Genomic DNA, 19,481 nt, shown 5'->3' with positions numbered 1-19,481 from the left:
ACCAAAAAAAAAAAAAAAAAAAGGAAAAAGTGAATTAAGGACATCTTTACAAAAGAGTACTTTTTTTATCAATCCAGCCTGAAATCAAATTCACTATTGAGAGAAGTTATATTGAAACCTTTTAACCGACTTAGTCACCTATGATAGATCAAAAGAATTTTATATAATCTATAACTTACAAAGATCAAACTCATTTGGGCGAGGAATACATGAATCACTTTTTCAATCATGAATATAAATAGTTTAATGCAGAAATACCAATCAATATGTATTATAAACGGAACACTACGTTAAATGGCTATAATAGGTGGATCTGTAAGTGTTAGGAGAGAGGATTCAAAAAATAATTGAATTAACGATCGTAACACATAACTCTCTTGCACATGGATTGACATCTAAACATCATCGCCACCTTGTATACCAAAGGACACTATCCATTCGCCTAACCTAGCAAATCTACAAATCATTTTAATTTCAGGAAAATCACAGTGAATAACTACATTAGAAATGTAGTTCTGAAGTTGATTGCAAGCTCTTTTAGGGAAAAAAAAGTAAGATAAAACTCGGCCAATTCAATCAATTTAGGTTTATTAATTAAATGGAAAATTAAATTATTTGGTCCAAGAAAATTTACCAATCAACGCCATATTACAATTATATAAATTGTTGTTCAACCACTAAAATGAAATATATAAATGTATAATTCAACTTGATAGAAAAGAGGAATAGAGAGGATTAAACTTGAGAAGTTGAGACATATTGTTATGCATTTTACTCATTATGAATCTACTGTTAGCAGATACGTATTTATACTTGAGTTTTTTATCATTCCAAGGTGGGCCAAGACCTTTGTGATCCGAATATGGCTCCGGTTGGTACTGTTCATAACAAGGGAATACTTGTGTTTTTATTGTCTAAACAAGTTGTAAAAGGAAAAGTTGGACATTTAAGATGATTATTTTCTTGCTTCTCTATTTTTCATGTTTTAGCATGACCATAAAAGAAGTAATAAACCATTTTACATTTGTTGCTCACAAATATATGATATCTGCTTCTTTATACTTGATTGTTATAGCATCATGAGACCAAAAGCAATAATATTTTGTATTAGTCACTCACTCCTTTATTGTCATTTGTGATTAACATATCAAAATATTATTTTGTTTTGTTAAATTATTCATATAATAATTTATGGAATCAAGAAATTATTTGGCGTATTTATAATCTGTAGGTATATAATAGATTATTGTTCATGATACTAGGTCAGAATTTGAATTTCCTTCTACTCACCATCGTGAATATGACGATAGTTAAAGTGAGACTCATAGTGACTTATAGCTCTGTAGGTTTATTCGCTCTGTAGCTGTTCACTTATAGAGTTGAATTAGAGATGAGCTTCACCTGATCGACTCCTCTTGCAAAAAAAAAAAAGTAAAAATAAAATAAAACAATTATCGAAATAATACTTCCTGTATTATACTTTGTAAACTTTGAAATGGTAAAAAAAAAAGATTTATAAAAAGAACTCTTTTCGATCACCAGATGTTAATGGAAAAATCAATTATTACCATAAAACACCAAACATGATAAATACAAGTTGCAAAACATAACAGGGTGTTAAAAGCAAGCAAATACCCAAAAAACAATAAATAAACGACAAAATCACCGGCCAGCATCCAAAAAAGCGCCTCCTTTACTCCCATTTTCCTCCTTCCCAAATCTCCACCGATCTCGCCTCCGGCCATCGAATCAGCACCGCCGTCTCTAGATCCAGAACCATCTAGAAGGACCTCGCGGTGCCCTAATGGAGTCGATCCTGGCCCGAGCTCTGGAGTACACGCTCAAGTACTGGCTCAAATCCTTCTCCAGGGACCAGTTCAAGCTCCAGGGGCGCACTGCTCAGCTCTCGAACCTAGGTTTGTAAATTTTGCAGAGAAGTCCCTGGATTTTTTGGTAATTGCTAATTTTGGCCTGGTTTTTGGGAAATTCTGCAGATATAAATGGGGATGTTTTGCACGCGAGCTTGGGGCTGCCGCCGGCTTTGAATGTGGCCACTGCAAAAGTTGGGAAGCTTGAGATCACGGTAATTTTGTAGATTTTTGAAGTTAAATTTGGGGTTTTTTATTTGTTTGTTTAGCTTTGTTTAGTTATGTATTTGGTATTTGTGATTCATTAGAACATATGGTTAGTTGTTGGTAGCTAAATTTTACTTTTTTTGTTCTGTTTAATTGTTTTCACTCGCCTATATTAGATTGTTAAGTTATATATGCTGTCAAAGTGACTTTTTAATTTATCCATTTGTACCATGCACTTGAAATATAGAGGATTTGTGAAGTGGAAGTTGGGTTCTTTGTTTATTTGTCAAGTTTAGCTTAGACCATCTCCAACCGGCCTCTATATCTCCAAAATCTCCAAATTTGGAGAGTGGAACCTCTCCAACCACTCTCCAAAATTGACCCTCCAAATTTGGAGGGTGAGGAGAAAAAATGGAGGGTCTCTCCATAACACTATTCATGGTTTATTAATTATAATTTTGTCATTTTTAACTATTTGATTTCTTAAAAAGTACCACTTTGTCATCCTTCTTAGTAATTTAAATTAGATGTTTAATTTTAAATAAATATAGTTAAAAAATTATTAATCTAATATTTGAAATCATTATATATTTGGAAAGGGATCGTTGAGATCTTTAAAATGAAACTAAGATTAATTTATTTTAGTATTATTATAAAATTATTAATTTTTAAATTAAATAAATAAGTATCAGACATAAAATTTTAAATATGGGGATCTATTTAACTTGCTCCATAAGAAAATACAAGCATAAATTATAATATTTAAATTACATTTCTTCGTTGTCGTGTTTCTGCCATAAATGTTCAATTAGTGCGTTTCGAAGCATAAAATGAGCTTCCCTATCTTGAATCTTCCTATGTCGATCAAGGAATCGTTGGAATCGTTCGGCATCATCAATATCTATCTCTTTAGGTCTTGAAATTTCGTCATGAACAATAATCTCTGGTTCTGCATCGCGTTCATCCTCCACAGTCATGTTATGTAGTATAATACAAGCAGTCATTATGTCGTGTAGTCTCCGCTTGTCCCAAGAACGTGATGGTCCCTTGATAATGGCAAATCGTGACTGAAGAACACCAAAAGCCCGCTCTACATCTTTTAATATGTTGTATTGCAGTATTAATATTGGGTTTATTTTAAAGCTCTCATCGACACCTTTATAATGTTATAAATTTTTTTCCAAATAAATTATTAACAATAAAATTATTAACGTAAACTATATCCAACATTATTTAATTTATATGGCTTTTTTAATAAAAATAAATAAAAAAAAACATTTGAAGAGTGTGGGTTGGAGCAACCCTCCAAATTTCACCCTCCAAATTAGAATATTCCTAGAATATTCTAATTTGGAGGGTGAAATTTGGAGGGTATGGTTGGAGATGCCCTTAGTGATGTATTGGGGTTTTTTTCTTATTAATTAGCTGAAAAGATCGGTTGGTGGTCACTAAATTATACCTTTTTAGTCACCTTTTGTAGATTTTGGTTTAATTATTGGGATTATGATTTTTTTTTGGTATAACTGATTTTTTTTGTTTTTAATTTTCTTTTATCCACCTATTTTAGGTTGGTGCTCATTTTCTTTCTTTCTTCCTTTTTTCTGATTCAAATGAGTTTTTAAGCTATTATTACTTTAATGACGAAATTGCTTTTTTTTTTGTTAATTTATATTTTCTGTAAAGGTCGCTTTTCATTTGTTTATTTTAGCTGGTGTTTTAAACTTTAGATGAAGAATTTGCATGGATATCACTTATATTAATAACCATCGAGGTGTCATATTAATAGTGTATAATCCCCAAATGAAATCTAGGCATACAGACAGGGCCGGTTCTGAGATTTTAGGGGCCCTGTGTGAAAAATAAACACATGACCCTTCTCTATATACAAAATATCAATAAATTTCAATTTGAATCCCTAAAATGCTGGGAGCAAAATGTTACTGATCAGACATTAAAATGTTACTTGGTTTTTTTGCATCAAGATAGTCTTTAACATACTTTTCAAGTACTATTGCCCATTCTTCATCTCTTCGGTCACCTGAATAAAATGTTACTGATTAGATAAATGCATGTAATCCTACCTTAATAAAGCTTTCCAATAGAGCAAATAGTCCACAATAAGAAGTACTTACATATTATGTTCCTCTTGTATCTGTGCTTACCTTTATAAGAGATATTGAAGCCTTTAGCATCAAAAAGTATTATCGAAAAGTTATCCTCCTTGCATTTTTAGTTGCAAAATCACTAATTAAGCCTTTAACATCAATTTTATCTATAAAATTATTTTCAATGGATATCAAAGTTACTCCATTTAGTCTTTCTTGTGACATGGTCAATCTCAGATAAGATTTTAATAATTTTAATTTTAAAAAACTTCTTTCTACAGATGCGACTGTAACAGGTATAGTCAATAATATTCTATAAGCAATACATGTATTTGGAAAACAATTTCGTATTTTAAAGAAATTCAGTATATCAATAGCCATCTTTGTTTCTTTTGGTAAAATATTTTGTAATATTTTTAGTTCTCCCAATAAATCTTTCCCATCAAGATCAGAAAATGTTTTATATTTTAGAACAATTTCAAGATTATCACAACATGCTTTCAAATTATTATCATCTAATGAACTTAACTTTTCTGAACCAAACAAAAATCCAAAAATATCTTCATATGCTTTATATTGCTCAAACCTTTTCTTTAGTGAACCAATAGTTTGATCTACAATATACAAAAAATAATTGATTCTAAAAGATTCTTCAGCTAATTGTGTTGTCTCCTCATTAACATTCTCATTAAATTGTCTTTTTCTACGGATTTGACGTTTTACTTGAAATACAGAATCAATTTTCATTTCAGTAGCTATTTCTTTAGCAATTGTCATAGCTTGTGTGAGCCAAACTTCTCTATAATCCTCAAAAAACCTAATCAATCCTTTTACTTGATCTATAGCAATATCAATGAGCATGTCTTTAGATTGTAAAGATTTGCTAATTAAGTTAACAACAAATAATATATCATACCAAATAATCATACTGTTTGGGTAGAAAATTGTATTCTTCATTGTATATCTCATTACAACTCTGATCGTTACAACAAGTTCAAAAAGATCGGTCTTTTTATAAGATCTTTACACAATAAAAATAAAAGTTACAATTCTCGTTCAAACAACACGCAAACAGGTGTTTATCGTCTATTGCTTTGCGTGGGATCTTCGTCTGTGTCGGGGATGTCAATATCCGTGGACCACCTTTGATCTGGATCCGGTTGATGAAAAATTCGGTAGAGCTTCGCCTTCGCCGAGGAAGTATTTGATTTGAAGCGCTGAGATCGATCAAGCGAAATCAGCACTCTTCTTGAGATCAAGACCAAGTCTGATCTCAAGGAAATGGGGGAAGCATGCTACGGATCTCTCGAACTCTCATTCTTTATGCTGAAGAACTCGTCAAGATCTGTCAACCCTTGCTGAAATTCGTGCTCCTTTGATTCCTCAAACCGGCAACACCTTGCCCTCTTGATAATAATTCCGTCCTTATAAAATGAACCCCTAGGCCTGTATTTATAGGCTTCGGTTGAGGGTTTTCGGATAAGAATGGATGATTTAACCTTATCTTCAGTTAATAATGACCTAACCATGTTTATAGATGATATCAAGTCAGTTGGGAATCCCTGGAACAGATAAATCCCGAGAAAACCGCTCAAAACCGTCGAAAACGCGTCCGAAAGTCGAAACAGCGCGGGGTGGCACGATCCGACCCGCGCTTGCGCGGGTCGAACCGCGCGCGCGTTTTTTGGTCTTTGGTGTTTTTTCGATTCTCCGGGACTTGTATTTTTTGCTGCTTTGTTTACTCGCCCGTTGTGTTAACTCGTACGCTCCGCGCGAGTTTACCGACGTGCGCTAGTTTATTGACGCGCGCGAGCTGACCGACGCGCGCGGGCTTATTATTGAGCGCGTTCGGACACTTAGAGCTGATTAACGCGCGCGAGCTGATTGTTGGGCGCGCGTTGATTGACGTGCGCGAGCTGATTGTTAGGCGCGCGTTGATTGACGTGCGCGAGCTGATTGACGCGCGCAAGCTGACTGTTGAGCGCGCAGGCCACTCGGTTCGCCGTTTCGTTTTATGCGTTTGTCGGCGTCAGATAATCCTTTTAGACTTGGATATCGACGTTCGTCGTCTTCTCTCTGTTTCGAGCTATGTGCGGACACCTATAGGCATTTTTAGACACCTACAGTGTCCCCTCCAAAGTATTTCAGACTCATTTTTTTTATAGATGAGTCTGGAATGCTTTGGATAAGATAGGTCATTTCCTCAATTTCGTAGAGGGACCTGTGAACTGTTTTAATTCTTAACTTCTTCAGCTTTCAGTCCATTCAGTGTTTTGTCGAATAGATGAAGTTCATCCGGCGTTGCGTTTATTGTCTGACCGTTATTGAAATCTTGAACTGAAGTTGATGCGTAAGTTTCTGAATTTAGCTCGTGTCATTGAGTTGATTTTGAACTGATCATCTTCGTCTGAAATTCATATCTGAATCCGATTGAACTCCCTGGAATCATCATTTGCCTTATTTTGGCGAAATTATCGATGTGTTGACCGGCATCGACTTTTACTGTAACGCGTTGTCCGGCGTTGAGTTTAGGGTTTTGCATCGACATGCGTTATCTTTCATCGCAACACGTTGACTGGTGTTTACACAGTTTATACTCGTACGTTTACTGGAGTCTACACAGTTTAAGCTCTTAAGGTGTTGGAGCATGACGGTCCCAAATATTAAGGATACAAGACCAACTGTTAAAGCTGATTCATCTGCATGAATGGTTCTTATCTGAAGTTGTTGGATGCTTAAGTCACGAGACCAACTAATAGGGCTGATGCGTCAATGACTCTCGTATTTATAGGATTATTGGTAAACCCTCAGCCGTCAACGGGTTTGATTAGCCTTTACCGACTACTGTTTGAGTGGGGCTAGCATGTGGATTGTTTAAGTCCGTTCCGTATGTAACGTTGTGCTAAAAGAGTTAACTCTTTTAGTGCTATGATATTGAATACGTAGACTTCGTCTTTCTCCTGTGAAAAGACTAAACAACAACGTGTATCAGACGTAGACTTAGGATTTTTGGCAAATCCTCAGCCTTCAACGGATTTGACGTGCCTTTACTGATTACCGTTTGAATCGGGCTTGCAGGCGGATTATTTAAGTCCGTTTCGCATGTAACGTTGTGCTAAAAGAGTTAATTTTTTTAATGCTACGATATTGAATACGTAGACTTCGTCTTTCTCACGAAAATAGACTACCCGGTAACGCGTGTTAGGCGCTGACTTATCCCTACTTAGGTTTCAGGATAAAAATCCCCAGATTTGGATTCTGGTGTCTTTTTCAATCGGTGAAAGACTAAACCGGTAACACGTGTTTGGCGATGACTTATCCCTATTTAGGATTCGGGACAAAATTCTCCGCGCGTATGAGGCACGGATTTTAGCGTTATTAATAACAACCTGTCACAATATCGAATATGTGGGTTTTTGTCATTTTTACGGTGAAAGACTAAACCGACAACGCGTGTTAGGCATTGACTTATCCCTGCTTAGGATTCGTGATAAAATTCTCCGCGCGTGTGAGACACGGATTTTGGCGTTATTAATAACAACCTGTCACAATATCGAATATGTGGGTTTTTATCCTTTTTACGGTGAAAGACTAAACCAGCAACGCGTGTTAGGCGCTGACTTATCCCTACTTAGAATTCGGGATAACCTTCCCCAGACTTGGATTCTGGTGTCTTTTTCACTCGGTGAAAGACTAACCGGCAACGCGTGTTAGACGCTGACTTATCCCTACTTAGGTTTCGGGATAACCTTCCCTAGACTTGGATTCTGGTATCTTTTTCACTCGATAAATGACTAAACCGGCAACGCGTGTTAGGCGTTGTCTTATCCCTACTTAGGATTCGGGATAAAATTCCCCGCGCGTGTGAGACACGGATTATGAGAGTTAAAAAAAGATGGTGTCTTCTCTTGGGGCAAAAACGAACCCGATACTGGAAAGGAAGAATTTTATACTCTTCTTCTAGTTGCGAAGGAAACTCTAAGTGGGATCTTCACTTTGAGAATTCGGACTGGTGAAACTAAGAGTGGGTTCTCCACTCCGAGAATCGAATAGATTCAGATAACCCTAACTTTTATAGGATTGGTTACCTGATCTAAAAAAAAAATTCCGACTTCAACTTTTATAGGTTTGACCGAGGGGGAAAGAGGATGAGAGCTTTTCGTTTATCGAAAAGGAATACCGGCTTTGGCCATAACCGTTCGACAGTTTTGACCAAGAGGGGGAACTGAGGCAACCCTAACTTTTATAGGTTTGATCGAGTGAGAGTTTTGAGATGATCCTAACTGTAGGAAGTTTGATCGCTCAATTTATAGACCTCTCGTTCATTGGGGGAATCGAGAGGGGATTTTGATTGTGGTCCTAACTGTAGGAAGGTTTGATCAGGTGGGAGTGGGAGTACAAATCACAGTGGGAGTGTTGACTTGTACCGATTACTCAATGGAGGTTCTTGGTGTCAAGTGATAAGAACTTAACACGAGGGATTTGACAATTCGTCCAGGATTAGGACATTAAAATTTTGAGTACCATGTTCGGACTTTAACAATGAGGATGTTGAGTGCACAGATACATCGAAAGTTTGAGTGGATTTAACCGAAAGAAATTTTGGTGATCCCACCGTCAATTAGTCTGATCGGTGGGGGATTTGGTGATGGGAGTCTGTGAGTCGTCAACAAAAGGGTGTTCGGAAATCACAGTGGGAGTTTAGTATTTATCACTTTGTTCGTAATGATCGGGTTATCCCTAAGAATATTACTTTTAACATTCTTCCGGAAACTTCCCGTTACATGAATTATCCATCCCAAGCTTTCTTTACAAAACTGGGTCTAATGAGGAGTACGTTGTCCTCAGTCGCATGTTTGGGTTATCCTTAAGAATATAAGATTCTCTAGGAACTTCCCGTGAAAGAAAGGAAACATTTTAGACTCATACACCTGTTGGAGTATTGAGAAGCAGTTTATACTCGTATACTCTTCGGAGTGTCGGAAGGAGCAGTTTATACTCTTATACTTATCGGAGTATCGGAAGGAGCAGTTTATATTCTTATACTTGTCAGATTGTCGTCGCTCTCATTGGGCTTAGTTTAGTGTTATGACGCCGGCTTCAACCAATGTTTGGATGTTATTCTTGAGAATGAAACAAGCCTTGGTAGGATGAAGGATCCTCCTGTGGTATGCACAATACTTTGGATCCGAAATGTTATCAGCTTCCTCCTGATTTGCGATAGGTGGAAGTTTGATCTTATTGTTTTCAAGGAGAGATTCGAAAATGGCTGGAACGTCTTCGTCCTTGAAAGTGTACTCTTTTTGGAGTCTTGAATCCGTAGTCTTTTGCTGTCTCCGGGATTATTGTTGTGACGTTTGATTAGTATCAACAGCTGCTGCATGTGCCTTCCCCATGCCACGGAAGACGAAGCTTGAGTTTGGAGGATTAGCCATCGGTTGGCTTCTGTCGGCCTGTTTCCTTCTGAGGAAGCGTTCGGCCCGTTCTCCGCGCATCTTCAGCTCTTTCCAAGTATTGAAGGGTGCTATTCCCATGACTTCCAACACGTCCAAAGAGAGATTGTTGTGACAGGTTTGGAGGATGAAGTCTTCTGTGATCGGATCTCGACAGTTCATCGCCTTATTCCGGAAGCGCTTAACGAATTCGTCGACCGTGACGTCGTCTTTTTGCTTCTCATCGAAGAGTGTCCTGATTGACATCTCGACATCATCATCAAAGAAGTGAGTGAGGAACAGGTTCTCCAGGTCGTCCCAGCTGTTGATGCTTTTAGACTTGAGATGACGGTACCAATCGAAGGTGGGCCCGCGAATGGTGCCAACAAATGATCGAACCATCAAGGCTTCATTGCCGGAGTTCATACCCAAGTGGGATTTGAAATAGATCAGATGTTGCGTGGGCGAACCCTTCCCATCAAACGACGTAAAGTTAATCAGGTTGAACTTCGCCGGGTATGCTATTGAATCCCACTCTCTTAGATAGGGACATGGAATGCCGGTCATTTTTACCTCTTGAGCAGACATTAGAGCGTTGATTTTGCTCTCGAGATATTTTATTTTCTCATCCTCGCTCGTATCGGGCCTTAGACGATTTGAAAGAGGAATAACGCGGCCACCCTCGGTATTGTCATCTTCGGTGGAACCACCCCCAGCGTTGTTATCTTTAGTGGGGTCATCTCCAACGTTTTGGTCAATGGGAGGGTTATCAACATTGAGGCGTTCATCCACATTTGAATCGCTATTTGCTTGGTTATCAACGTTGCGACGACTGGATTCATCAAGTTGATTCGACAAAGCTCGGATTTGTTGGTCATATTCTTCCCTCATCCGTCGCATAGCCGTTTCCATTTCGAACTTGAAGTTTTCTTTTTTGCTTGGCCAATGCATCCTTAACCATTTTGGCTACTTCCTCGGTGTTAATCATAAACATTTTGCGGGATTGTCCTGGGCTGGACACCGTTTTGTCAGAAGCGACTGCAGAGTTGGTATCTGATGCTTCATCATCCGATGATAACCCTCTCTTCATTCTCTGGTAGTTTCTTTGTCTAATGGTTCTCGATCGTAACCGGGTTAGACGATGCGATATAAGAGGGTCAGAGCTAGAAGGTCGAATCGACTTTCCCTTATCAGCCATATTTATTGTGACTTCCGGAAGTTCGTCACCTTGAACGGCCGATTGTTTCTTACGAAAACGTTTTGGCTTGGACTTAGTTACTCCGTTAGAGATCCTCTCAAATACCGAGACCCTCTACGGAGCGGTCTTGGGGCAGCTACACACTGATAATACTGTCCTGATTAGTTTGGCGCACGGACAGTGACAATCCATCTCCCGGGTACTTCTTTTTCAAGACTTGTTCGTACCCCCAGCCCGCTAGTACAACTCGTCGGTCTGATGACCGGAATAACCCATCGTGTGTTGGCCCGAATCCCTAGGTGTAACGTCGTCATCAGACGAATACGTTTCTTTCTGGGGACGTAACACTCTATCAGTGTGTTCAAGAGTCACACGTTTAGATCTACACTCTTGTAAGCGTGAACTCTTGACGGGCTCTTGGACTTTAATTCGCCGTCCGAGGCGGTCAATTACAGGAGTTTTCCGTGTGCGACCCCCAGCTCGAGTATTTGCTCGGGATTCAGTCACCCGACCCAAGCGTTCTTTGACCGGGGTTTTGCCTGCGAAGGACCAAGACGATCCGTGATCTTCATCTTAAATCGGGACATTCACGCTGTCGCGGTGCTCCACCGGAGGTGCGGAACTCGAAGGGATCGACGAAACAGGTGCAGAACGTTTTCTGTCTTGATCCTGACGCGGGTCAAATTTGAGTGACCCGAGGGTTGGAGTGTCGGATCCGGGTGATCCGTGAGCAGGAGGGTCGGATCTGAGTGACCCGCTGTTTGGCGGGTCGGATTTGAGTGACCCGCGAGCAGGAGGGTCGGATCTGAGTGACCCATATTTTTCGATCTTTTCGGCCGCTGTTTCGGACTTTAGCCTCTAAGTTTGATGCAGCATTGATTGTTTCTTGGCTATATCCTTCTTCTGCATCATTTGTGCCTTTTGCAAAAGAATTCGTGTGTGGACAAGCAGCGCGCAGCGCTTCTGAATTCGCTCCTCAAGTGTTGGACGGATCCTTGACTTGGATCCATTCGCTTACTGTTGGTTTGGAGGAGAGGATATCTGCTCGCTGTTGGGGTGCTCGATGCTCCTTGAATTTCAGATCCGCTTCGTAACGAGGCGTTGCCGTTGCCTTTGACGAGCTCTTTTTGATAAAGTAGGCGTGCCTTCAGTACTCAACTCCTTGATTGAGGAGTTTAGATCTGTAACTCCAACTTCATTGGATGCCGGAGGGGCGTTGCGAAGTGCAGTCGTTGCGGTGACAGAGGCGTTGATCTTCCTGCGCTTGTGAGGGGCGAAGGATCTGGATGAGGGGGACGACAGATACTCCTCGAACTTCAGTAGGTCGAGCTCATATTCGACCACTTCTTCAACCGAGATGCAGATCCGAGGTTGCGACACGACAGCTTCGGTAACGAAGTTATTGGCTCCCATTATGGTCACCAGCGTGTTTGGGTAGAAAAATATATTCTTCATTGTATAACTCATTACAACTCTGATCGTTACAACAAGTTCAAAAAGATCGGTCTTTTTATAAGACATTTACACAATGAAAATAAAAGTTACAATTCTCGTTCAAACAACACGCACCAGGTGTTTATCGCCTATTTCTTTGTGTGAGATCTTCGCCTGTGCCGGGGATGTCAATATCCGTGGCCACCTTTGATCTGGATCCGATTGATGAAAAATTCGGCAGAGCTTCGTTTTCGCCGAGGAAGTATTTGATTTGAAGCGTTGAGATCGACCAAGCGAAATCAGCACTCTTCTCGAGATCAAGACCAATTCTGATCTTAAGGAAATAGGGGAAGCGGGCTTCGGATCTCTCGAACTCTCCTTTATGCTGAAGAACTCGTCAAGATCTGTCAACCATTGCTGAAATTCGTGCTCCTTTGATTCCTCAATCCGGCAGCACCTCGTCCTCTTGATAATAATTCCGCCCATGTGAAATGAGCTCCTAGGCCTGTATTTATAGGCTTCGGTTAGGGGTTTTCGGATAAGAATGGATGATTTGACATTATCTCCAGTTAATAACGGCCTAACCATGTTTATAGATGATATCAAGTCAGTTGAGAATCCCTGGAACAGATAAATCCCGAGAAAACTACTCAAAACCGTCGAAAACGCGTCCGAAAGTCGAAATAGTGCGGGGGGCGCGGGTTGAACCGCGCGCGCGCTTTTTGGCCTTTGGTGTTTTTCCGATTCTCCGGGACTTGTATTTTCTGCCGCTTTATTTACTCGCTCGTTGCGTTGACTCGTACGCTCCGCGCGAGTTTACTGACGCGCGCGAGCTGACCGACGCGTGCGGGCTTATTATTGAGCGCGTTCGGACACTTGGAGCTGATTAACGCGCGCGAGCTGATTATTGGGCGCGCGTTGATTGACTGCGTGAGCTGATTGTTGGGCGCTCGTTGATTGACGTGCGCGAGCTGATTGACGCGCGCGTGATGATTGACGCGCGCGTGTTGATTGACGCGCGCGAGCTGACTGTTGAGCGCGCAGGCCACTCGGTTCGTCGTTTCGTTTTATGCGCTTGTCGGCGTCAGATAACTCTTTTAGACTCGGATATCGACGTTCGTCGTCTTCTTTCTGTTTCGAGCTGTGTGCGGACACCTATAGGCATTTTAGATGCCTACACATACTTAATAAAAATTCAAAATTTTCAATTCCATGTGTTGCTAAAGATCGGCTTCACTTCTTATTTTAGAGTCATCAGTTTCTGCTAACTGAAGTAGTGCTTCTCTTATTTTAAGCGTTTGGAATCTAATTGCTTTAACGCTTTCAATATGGCTTTCCTAATGTGTAGCCGATAATGGCTTCACAGTTAAATCTTTTACATTATTTATCAAAATTTGCCATCGTTTTGTTGAGTGAGAAAATAATGTATAAATGCGTTGTATCACTCTAAAAAAGTCTTTTGCTTTACCACAACAATTTGCCATATCACAAACTGTTAAATTAAGACTATGGTAACCACAAGGCGTGTATAATGCTCTAGGATTTATATCAAGTAATTTTTTTTGTACACTTTGGTGTCTTCCTTTCATATTAGACCCATTATCATACCATTGACCTCGTACATTATCAATATCAAAATTAAGAGTTTTTAGCACATTTTGTAATTCTTCAAAAAGTCATTGTCCAGATGTATCATTTACTTTGAAAAATTCTACAAAAAATTCTTCTATTTTTATCGGGCTTGTGGAAATATCGACACATTGTAATATTAAAGTCATTTGTTCTTGGTGACTTGCATCCAGAGTACAATCAAGTATTGCTGAAAAATATTTAGCTTCTTTAATTTTTTGAATTATTGCACATTTGATTTTAGAAGCTAACATACTTATCAATTCATTTTGAATGCTATGACCAAGATAATGAATACTTATCAATTCATTTTGAATGCTATGACCAAGATAATGATAATGAATTTCACCATGGTCAATACGTCGAACATGTTCTTGCATTACCGGATCCCATTCTGCAATCATTTCAATTAGGCCTAAAAAATTTTCATTATTATTTTGATAAATTCTCTCATTTGTTTCTGGAAATGCCAAGTTATGTTTAGCAAGATATTTAACAACAGAAATTATTCTTTGTAATACTGTCTTCCAATCTTCCTTCTCTTTATTAATTTGCTCTTGAATATTTTTATCGATTTTCTTATTTTTCTTTAATCTTACGCGTAAATCAAGCCAAGTATTAATGATGTGCTCATTAGTTGTTTCATGTTCTTTAAGCCTAGCACTAAGATGTATCCAATCATTAAATTCTTCATTTATTAAAATTTTTTCCTTAAAAACCATTTTTAAACAATTTACAACAAAAACAGAATACTTTATCGATATCCTTTGAATAAACTAACCATTCCCTATCGCATTTCTCTCCATTTGATAAATGCCTAGTGTAAAATGCCGAAGAAAAACATCTTCCTAATTTATCTTTAGGACCTTTTTCGACTAATAGATCTCTTATAGGGCCATTTTTTACTAATATATCTCTAGATTTTGTGTCCAAATTATCCCAAGTTCTTGGATCATAAATATTCAAATTCATGAGCATGGACTGATTAGGTTGTTCATTGCCTAAAATATTTTTATTCTCATTTTCATTGTCAATATCAATTTCATTCTGATTCTGATTCTCATTTTTCTTTCATTTTCATTCTCATTTTCATTATGATTCTCATTTTTATTATCATTTTTATTTTTACCTTGATCATCAACATTTTCATTCTCATACTCATTCAGGCCTAAATCATTAATGTTATCATTTTTAATTGAATTTTTAACTAAATCTTGTGTTTATCTAACAATGAATTTATCAAGCGCTCCACTTTGAGTTAGGACAAATTGTTCAAATTTTTTTTCTTGCGTTTATCATATCCAGAAGAATACTTTCTTGGAGGCATTTCTATAATAAAATAAAAAAATATTACAATCAAATTGAAAGAAGTCAAAAGATTCGGAACAATACAACCTGATTTGAAGCCTTAAATCAAGTGGAAGAGGTACTCGAGTAATCTGCAAAAGATTGTTGACTTTCCTCTTCTCACCTGTAAAATGAAAGAAAGATTTCGGATATTTGAGAATCAGATCGGATATGATCACGGATATAAACGGATATTCGACAAATGGATCTTCCTCAAAAATAAAATAAAATAAAATAAAAGATAAAGGATTAACATCTAATTGGCTGATTTGATTCTTTTTTTTTTTTTGCAAATTGTAAGTAAGTTACCTTCCCAAATTACAATGCTACTAACCAAACATGAGAAATATAATGCTGACAGTAATATTAGTTCTGCAGATCAAATTACTAATGCCATAAAAAAAAGACAGATTCAATCTTTGACAACAAAAATACAATATCTCACCGATTCCTCGATATCAGAGGCAGTGAGGCACCAACTCGCCCAATGCACAGCCTTTGCTAGCGTGAACCTCCACAACCCTACAATACTTGGGGCTTGAGATTAGTGAAGGTCTCGTGAGGTCTAGGGTTCTAAAAGCCCCAACTTTGACGCAAGTTTCTCCACTGATTCGAGAAAAAAAGGGTTCTTTGCTGCCAACAGAGAGAAGTGTGATTGTTGGTGTTATAGAAATTGAGTGGAGGCGGCGGAGAGAGAGAGGGGTGGTCGGAAGTTGGGAGAAGGCGGCGTGGATCGAGATCGGTTTGGGTCTGAACGAGGAGGAGGAGGAGGAGAGGCCGGCGATTGGGTGAAATCTAGGGTTAGGGTTAGGATTTTTTGGAGAGATCGAGATGGAGATCGAAGATTCAGAGCTTAAGGAGAGGAGCTGAAGGTGGGGGAGGTCGAAAGTTAGGAGAAGGCTAGGGTAAAGTTCGGAGCTTGATGAGAGGAGCTGAAGGGGATTGGGTAAAATTTTTTGGGCCCCCCAATTTTAGGGGGCCCTGTGCGGTGGATCAGCCCGCACACCCTCAGAACCGGCCCTGCATACAGAGATATCAAGTCATATAAGTAATATATGTTTTAAGGGCAATGACAGATCTATACAGTGGTCTTTGGGGGCACTTGCCGCCATACAATTTTAAATTTTCTATTGGGTACCGAAACTTATTAGTTACGGCCAATAAATTTGGTAAATTCAAAAGAATTATGAAGTGCTATTGTTGGAACTTAGTGGTGTTTTATTAGTTTTAGTGATGAAAATGATCATGTATTGATATGAAAATGATATTGAAAAGAATTATGTGCTGAGATCTTTGTGATTATTGTATAAATTAATTTTCTGTTGTATTATTTAAGTTAGTAATTTATATGTATACATGTATATGTGCTCCCAAACGAAAAAATAAAAATCCTGGATCTATCTCCATTTAGGGGGTAAAAATGCCGAGGATTACACAACTAAGAGTTGTCAAGTGAGAGATAGAGAATGGTCAAGAAAGAGAAGGGGCTTATTAGTGGCCACATGTAGTTGAGGATGAAGGGATGCCAACCGACGGAGTGTCGAGAAAAGTGTTGAGGCTTAGTTGAGTTATAGCTCTCCTAATTCAAGATTTTTTTGAAAGCGGGTCTGTATTTAGGGCTTTAATTGAGCTTAAACTCAAATGTGACCTTAAAATGGACGTTAGCCTGGAAGCTGATATGGCACTATTTCGACCAATTTTTTGATACTAGGTAAATCCCAAAATTTTCCTTGTTATATCGGTGAAATCACAATATCTCAGGTAATATTTCAAAAATGATAAACAACATGTAAAATCTCTGTTGTTACAACAGGCTCTACAAAGCGATGTTTCAGTGTATTCAATCGATTTTATGACCTCTCTTTGTAAGAAAGATTTGAAATATAAAGACTGTAGTCAATATTTTTTAAGGGGGTCAAGTATCTCAAGGCCTCACCGGACTTGTGCCTCTACATGAAGTTGGAGAGTGGCATGATGTCGATAGGCACGCTATTAGATAAGGCTAAGAATGTGGATCCTGTTTTTAAGTTCATACGAGACATCTCCAGCAAAAGTTAAATCTGCGAATAAACAAATTTAATTTATAGAAATAAGAAGCGATCTACTAATAATAACAAGCCCTACTCCACAATTTTCTAAGTTACTAAATAAAAAGAGAAGAGGCAATAATTCTTCCAAAATAACACGTAAATGAATTGAAACAAGAATCATCATTGACCAACATGATTCACATCTCATTATCAATATTAATAATAACGACAAAAACACCAACAACTTGAACTTTAGCCTATAGAATTCTAAAGACGGAGAAAGCAAAAACAAAACAATTATATCTAATTTCTTCATAAGAACTCAAACTTCTTTGGATAAGATGAATAAGATTGATCCAAAAACTTAAATTGTTAAGCATTGATTTCTATGAAAATTTATCTCCTCCTAAATCTTTTAATGATAACTCACATGAAACCGACAACATGAGATGGTACATGATTTGTAATTTGTGTCATCGTCAAGGTATCATCTACTCTACAAAAGTTCAGATGGTGGTATTGATCTTATTCTCCAATGAAAGGCAACATGCGTAAAAAATTATATTTCCACTCACCTGTACAATATTGAAATTTAAGCTGTGTAATTAGATGAGAGATCAATTGATGAATAACAACTGAGTAACATATGTTGAATATGATGCTTTTGATACTATTAGTGACGATGCAATTATGTAATCATTTCGAGAAATGACAACACATTGGGGTAGCTTGTAAATGTCATTTTCAAGCTTGATGTCATTATTTTTTGGGAGTTGGTTGTATTAATTTTGACTAAGCTTTTGGAATTGGGAATATTTTTTATTTTTCAAAAAATCATTTCTTATATAAAATTTGGTTGGTGTTTGAGTTTGCCACCCTATTCTCTCTGTCAAAATTTTTTAATAACATTATCGAAATATAATTATTGATATAATTGTTTTAGAATTTTCTCAAGAGAAGAAACAAGAGTGTCCCCTAAGCTCCAATTCCTGGCTACACCACTGCCTGTAGTTATTTTTCTGCTCGATCGTTTGAAAGTTTCAGCTGGTATTCAATATGTCATAGCTTTATTTATTCTCTTAATTGTAACGTAAACCTGGATACTTAATCTGTTTTTGGTACTAAATATATGTTAATACGGAGACTGTATTCTCCTTTTGCTTATTTATTCAAAACGTAAGGTTAGTCCATACATTTTGCTTTTGGTATTTTGTCAATTATGGTTCATAACTGTGTTTCAATTGGTAGTAAACGGATGGAACTGCAGAGGCCTAGGTGCTTTCTTCCCTACATGCTTGAAATTTGAAATTTTAAGCTACATTCCAGTTTGAGTATGCTTAATATGTGCATTTAATATATAAACTTTGCATAATTATGTGGAGCTATGCTGAATCAGTTAATGAAGGATGCATATTCTTGTGCTTTAGTTATTTAAATCTGAGATGGGAGTTTATTTATTTTATCTATCATACTAGCATTTTTGAGGGAGGAACCTTGAAGCTTTGCATGCTCTGGTGAAAGTAGAGTGGGTCATTTTCTGGGAAGGCCTTTCTCTGGGTAATACTACAAACTATGCATGCTGTAGTACAAGAGGTTACTCATGTTTATGTAAATGCATCTTTGGAACCAGATTGGCGATATAAATTGTTCATTGTGATCTAAGATGTTTGAAACATATGAGCACAAATAAATTTTAGAACCCATACATTGTGGGTTAACCAAAGCAGAAAATTAGTTTCTGGGACTCCCTATACTTGACTTAGATACCATGTGCTGCATAATCTATAAATCTTGAAACTATTTTTTTGTCCATGTGGGCTCTATGGCTTAGATTCCAATAAAAAGTTAAGGTTATCCTGTTGAACAGTGCAGCTGTATGTGGTATAAATTCCTATAACTAGGTGTGCATGTATACATGCCCATGAACAACCTCTTTCTTATGTATTAGGTGCTTCAAATTATGTGTATGTATTTTATTTACTCACTATTTATAATATTAACTGAAAAAGGTGCTCATGATGTGTGGACTTGTTGCTTATTACTCGAGTTTCGACAAGGAGGCAGAACATATTTTTTGATTAATTATTTAAATTTATGTGGTGGTGGTGATGTGTGGACTTGTTGCTTATTACTCGAGTTTCGATAAGGAGGCAGAACATTTTTTTATTAATTATTTAAATTTATGTTGGGTTTTTTTTGGGTGGTGGGGGGGGGGGGGGGGGGGGTATTAG

At 37.9% G+C, this 19,481-nt stretch overlaps 1 protein-coding gene across 4 annotated transcripts in view; it reads left to right on the top strand.

The window, feature by feature from the left end:
- LOC109851412 overlaps positions 1,646-19,481 on the top strand; it is a 30,774-nt gene continuing 12,938 nt past the window's right edge. For all 4 annotated transcript variants that reach the window (XM_020421530.1, XM_020421529.1, XM_020421528.1 and 1 more), the window contains exons 1-2: positions 1,646-1,916; positions 1,995-2,083. In XM_020421530.1, coding sequence (XP_020277119.1) covers positions 1,805-1,916; positions 1,995-2,083 — 201 coding nt within the window. In that variant the 5' untranslated portion in view covers positions 1,646-1,804. The remainder of the gene's footprint in view (positions 1,917-1,994; positions 2,084-19,481) is intronic.

The sequence above is a fragment of the Asparagus officinalis genome, chromosome 8 (assembly GCF_001876935.1).
Source record: "Asparagus officinalis chromosome 8, Aspof.V1, whole genome shotgun sequence".
Taxonomy (NCBI): domain Eukaryota; kingdom Viridiplantae; phylum Streptophyta; class Magnoliopsida; order Asparagales; family Asparagaceae; genus Asparagus; species Asparagus officinalis.
Note: the sequence above shows the minus strand (reverse complement) of the source record. Positions and strands in the feature narration are given on the sequence as shown.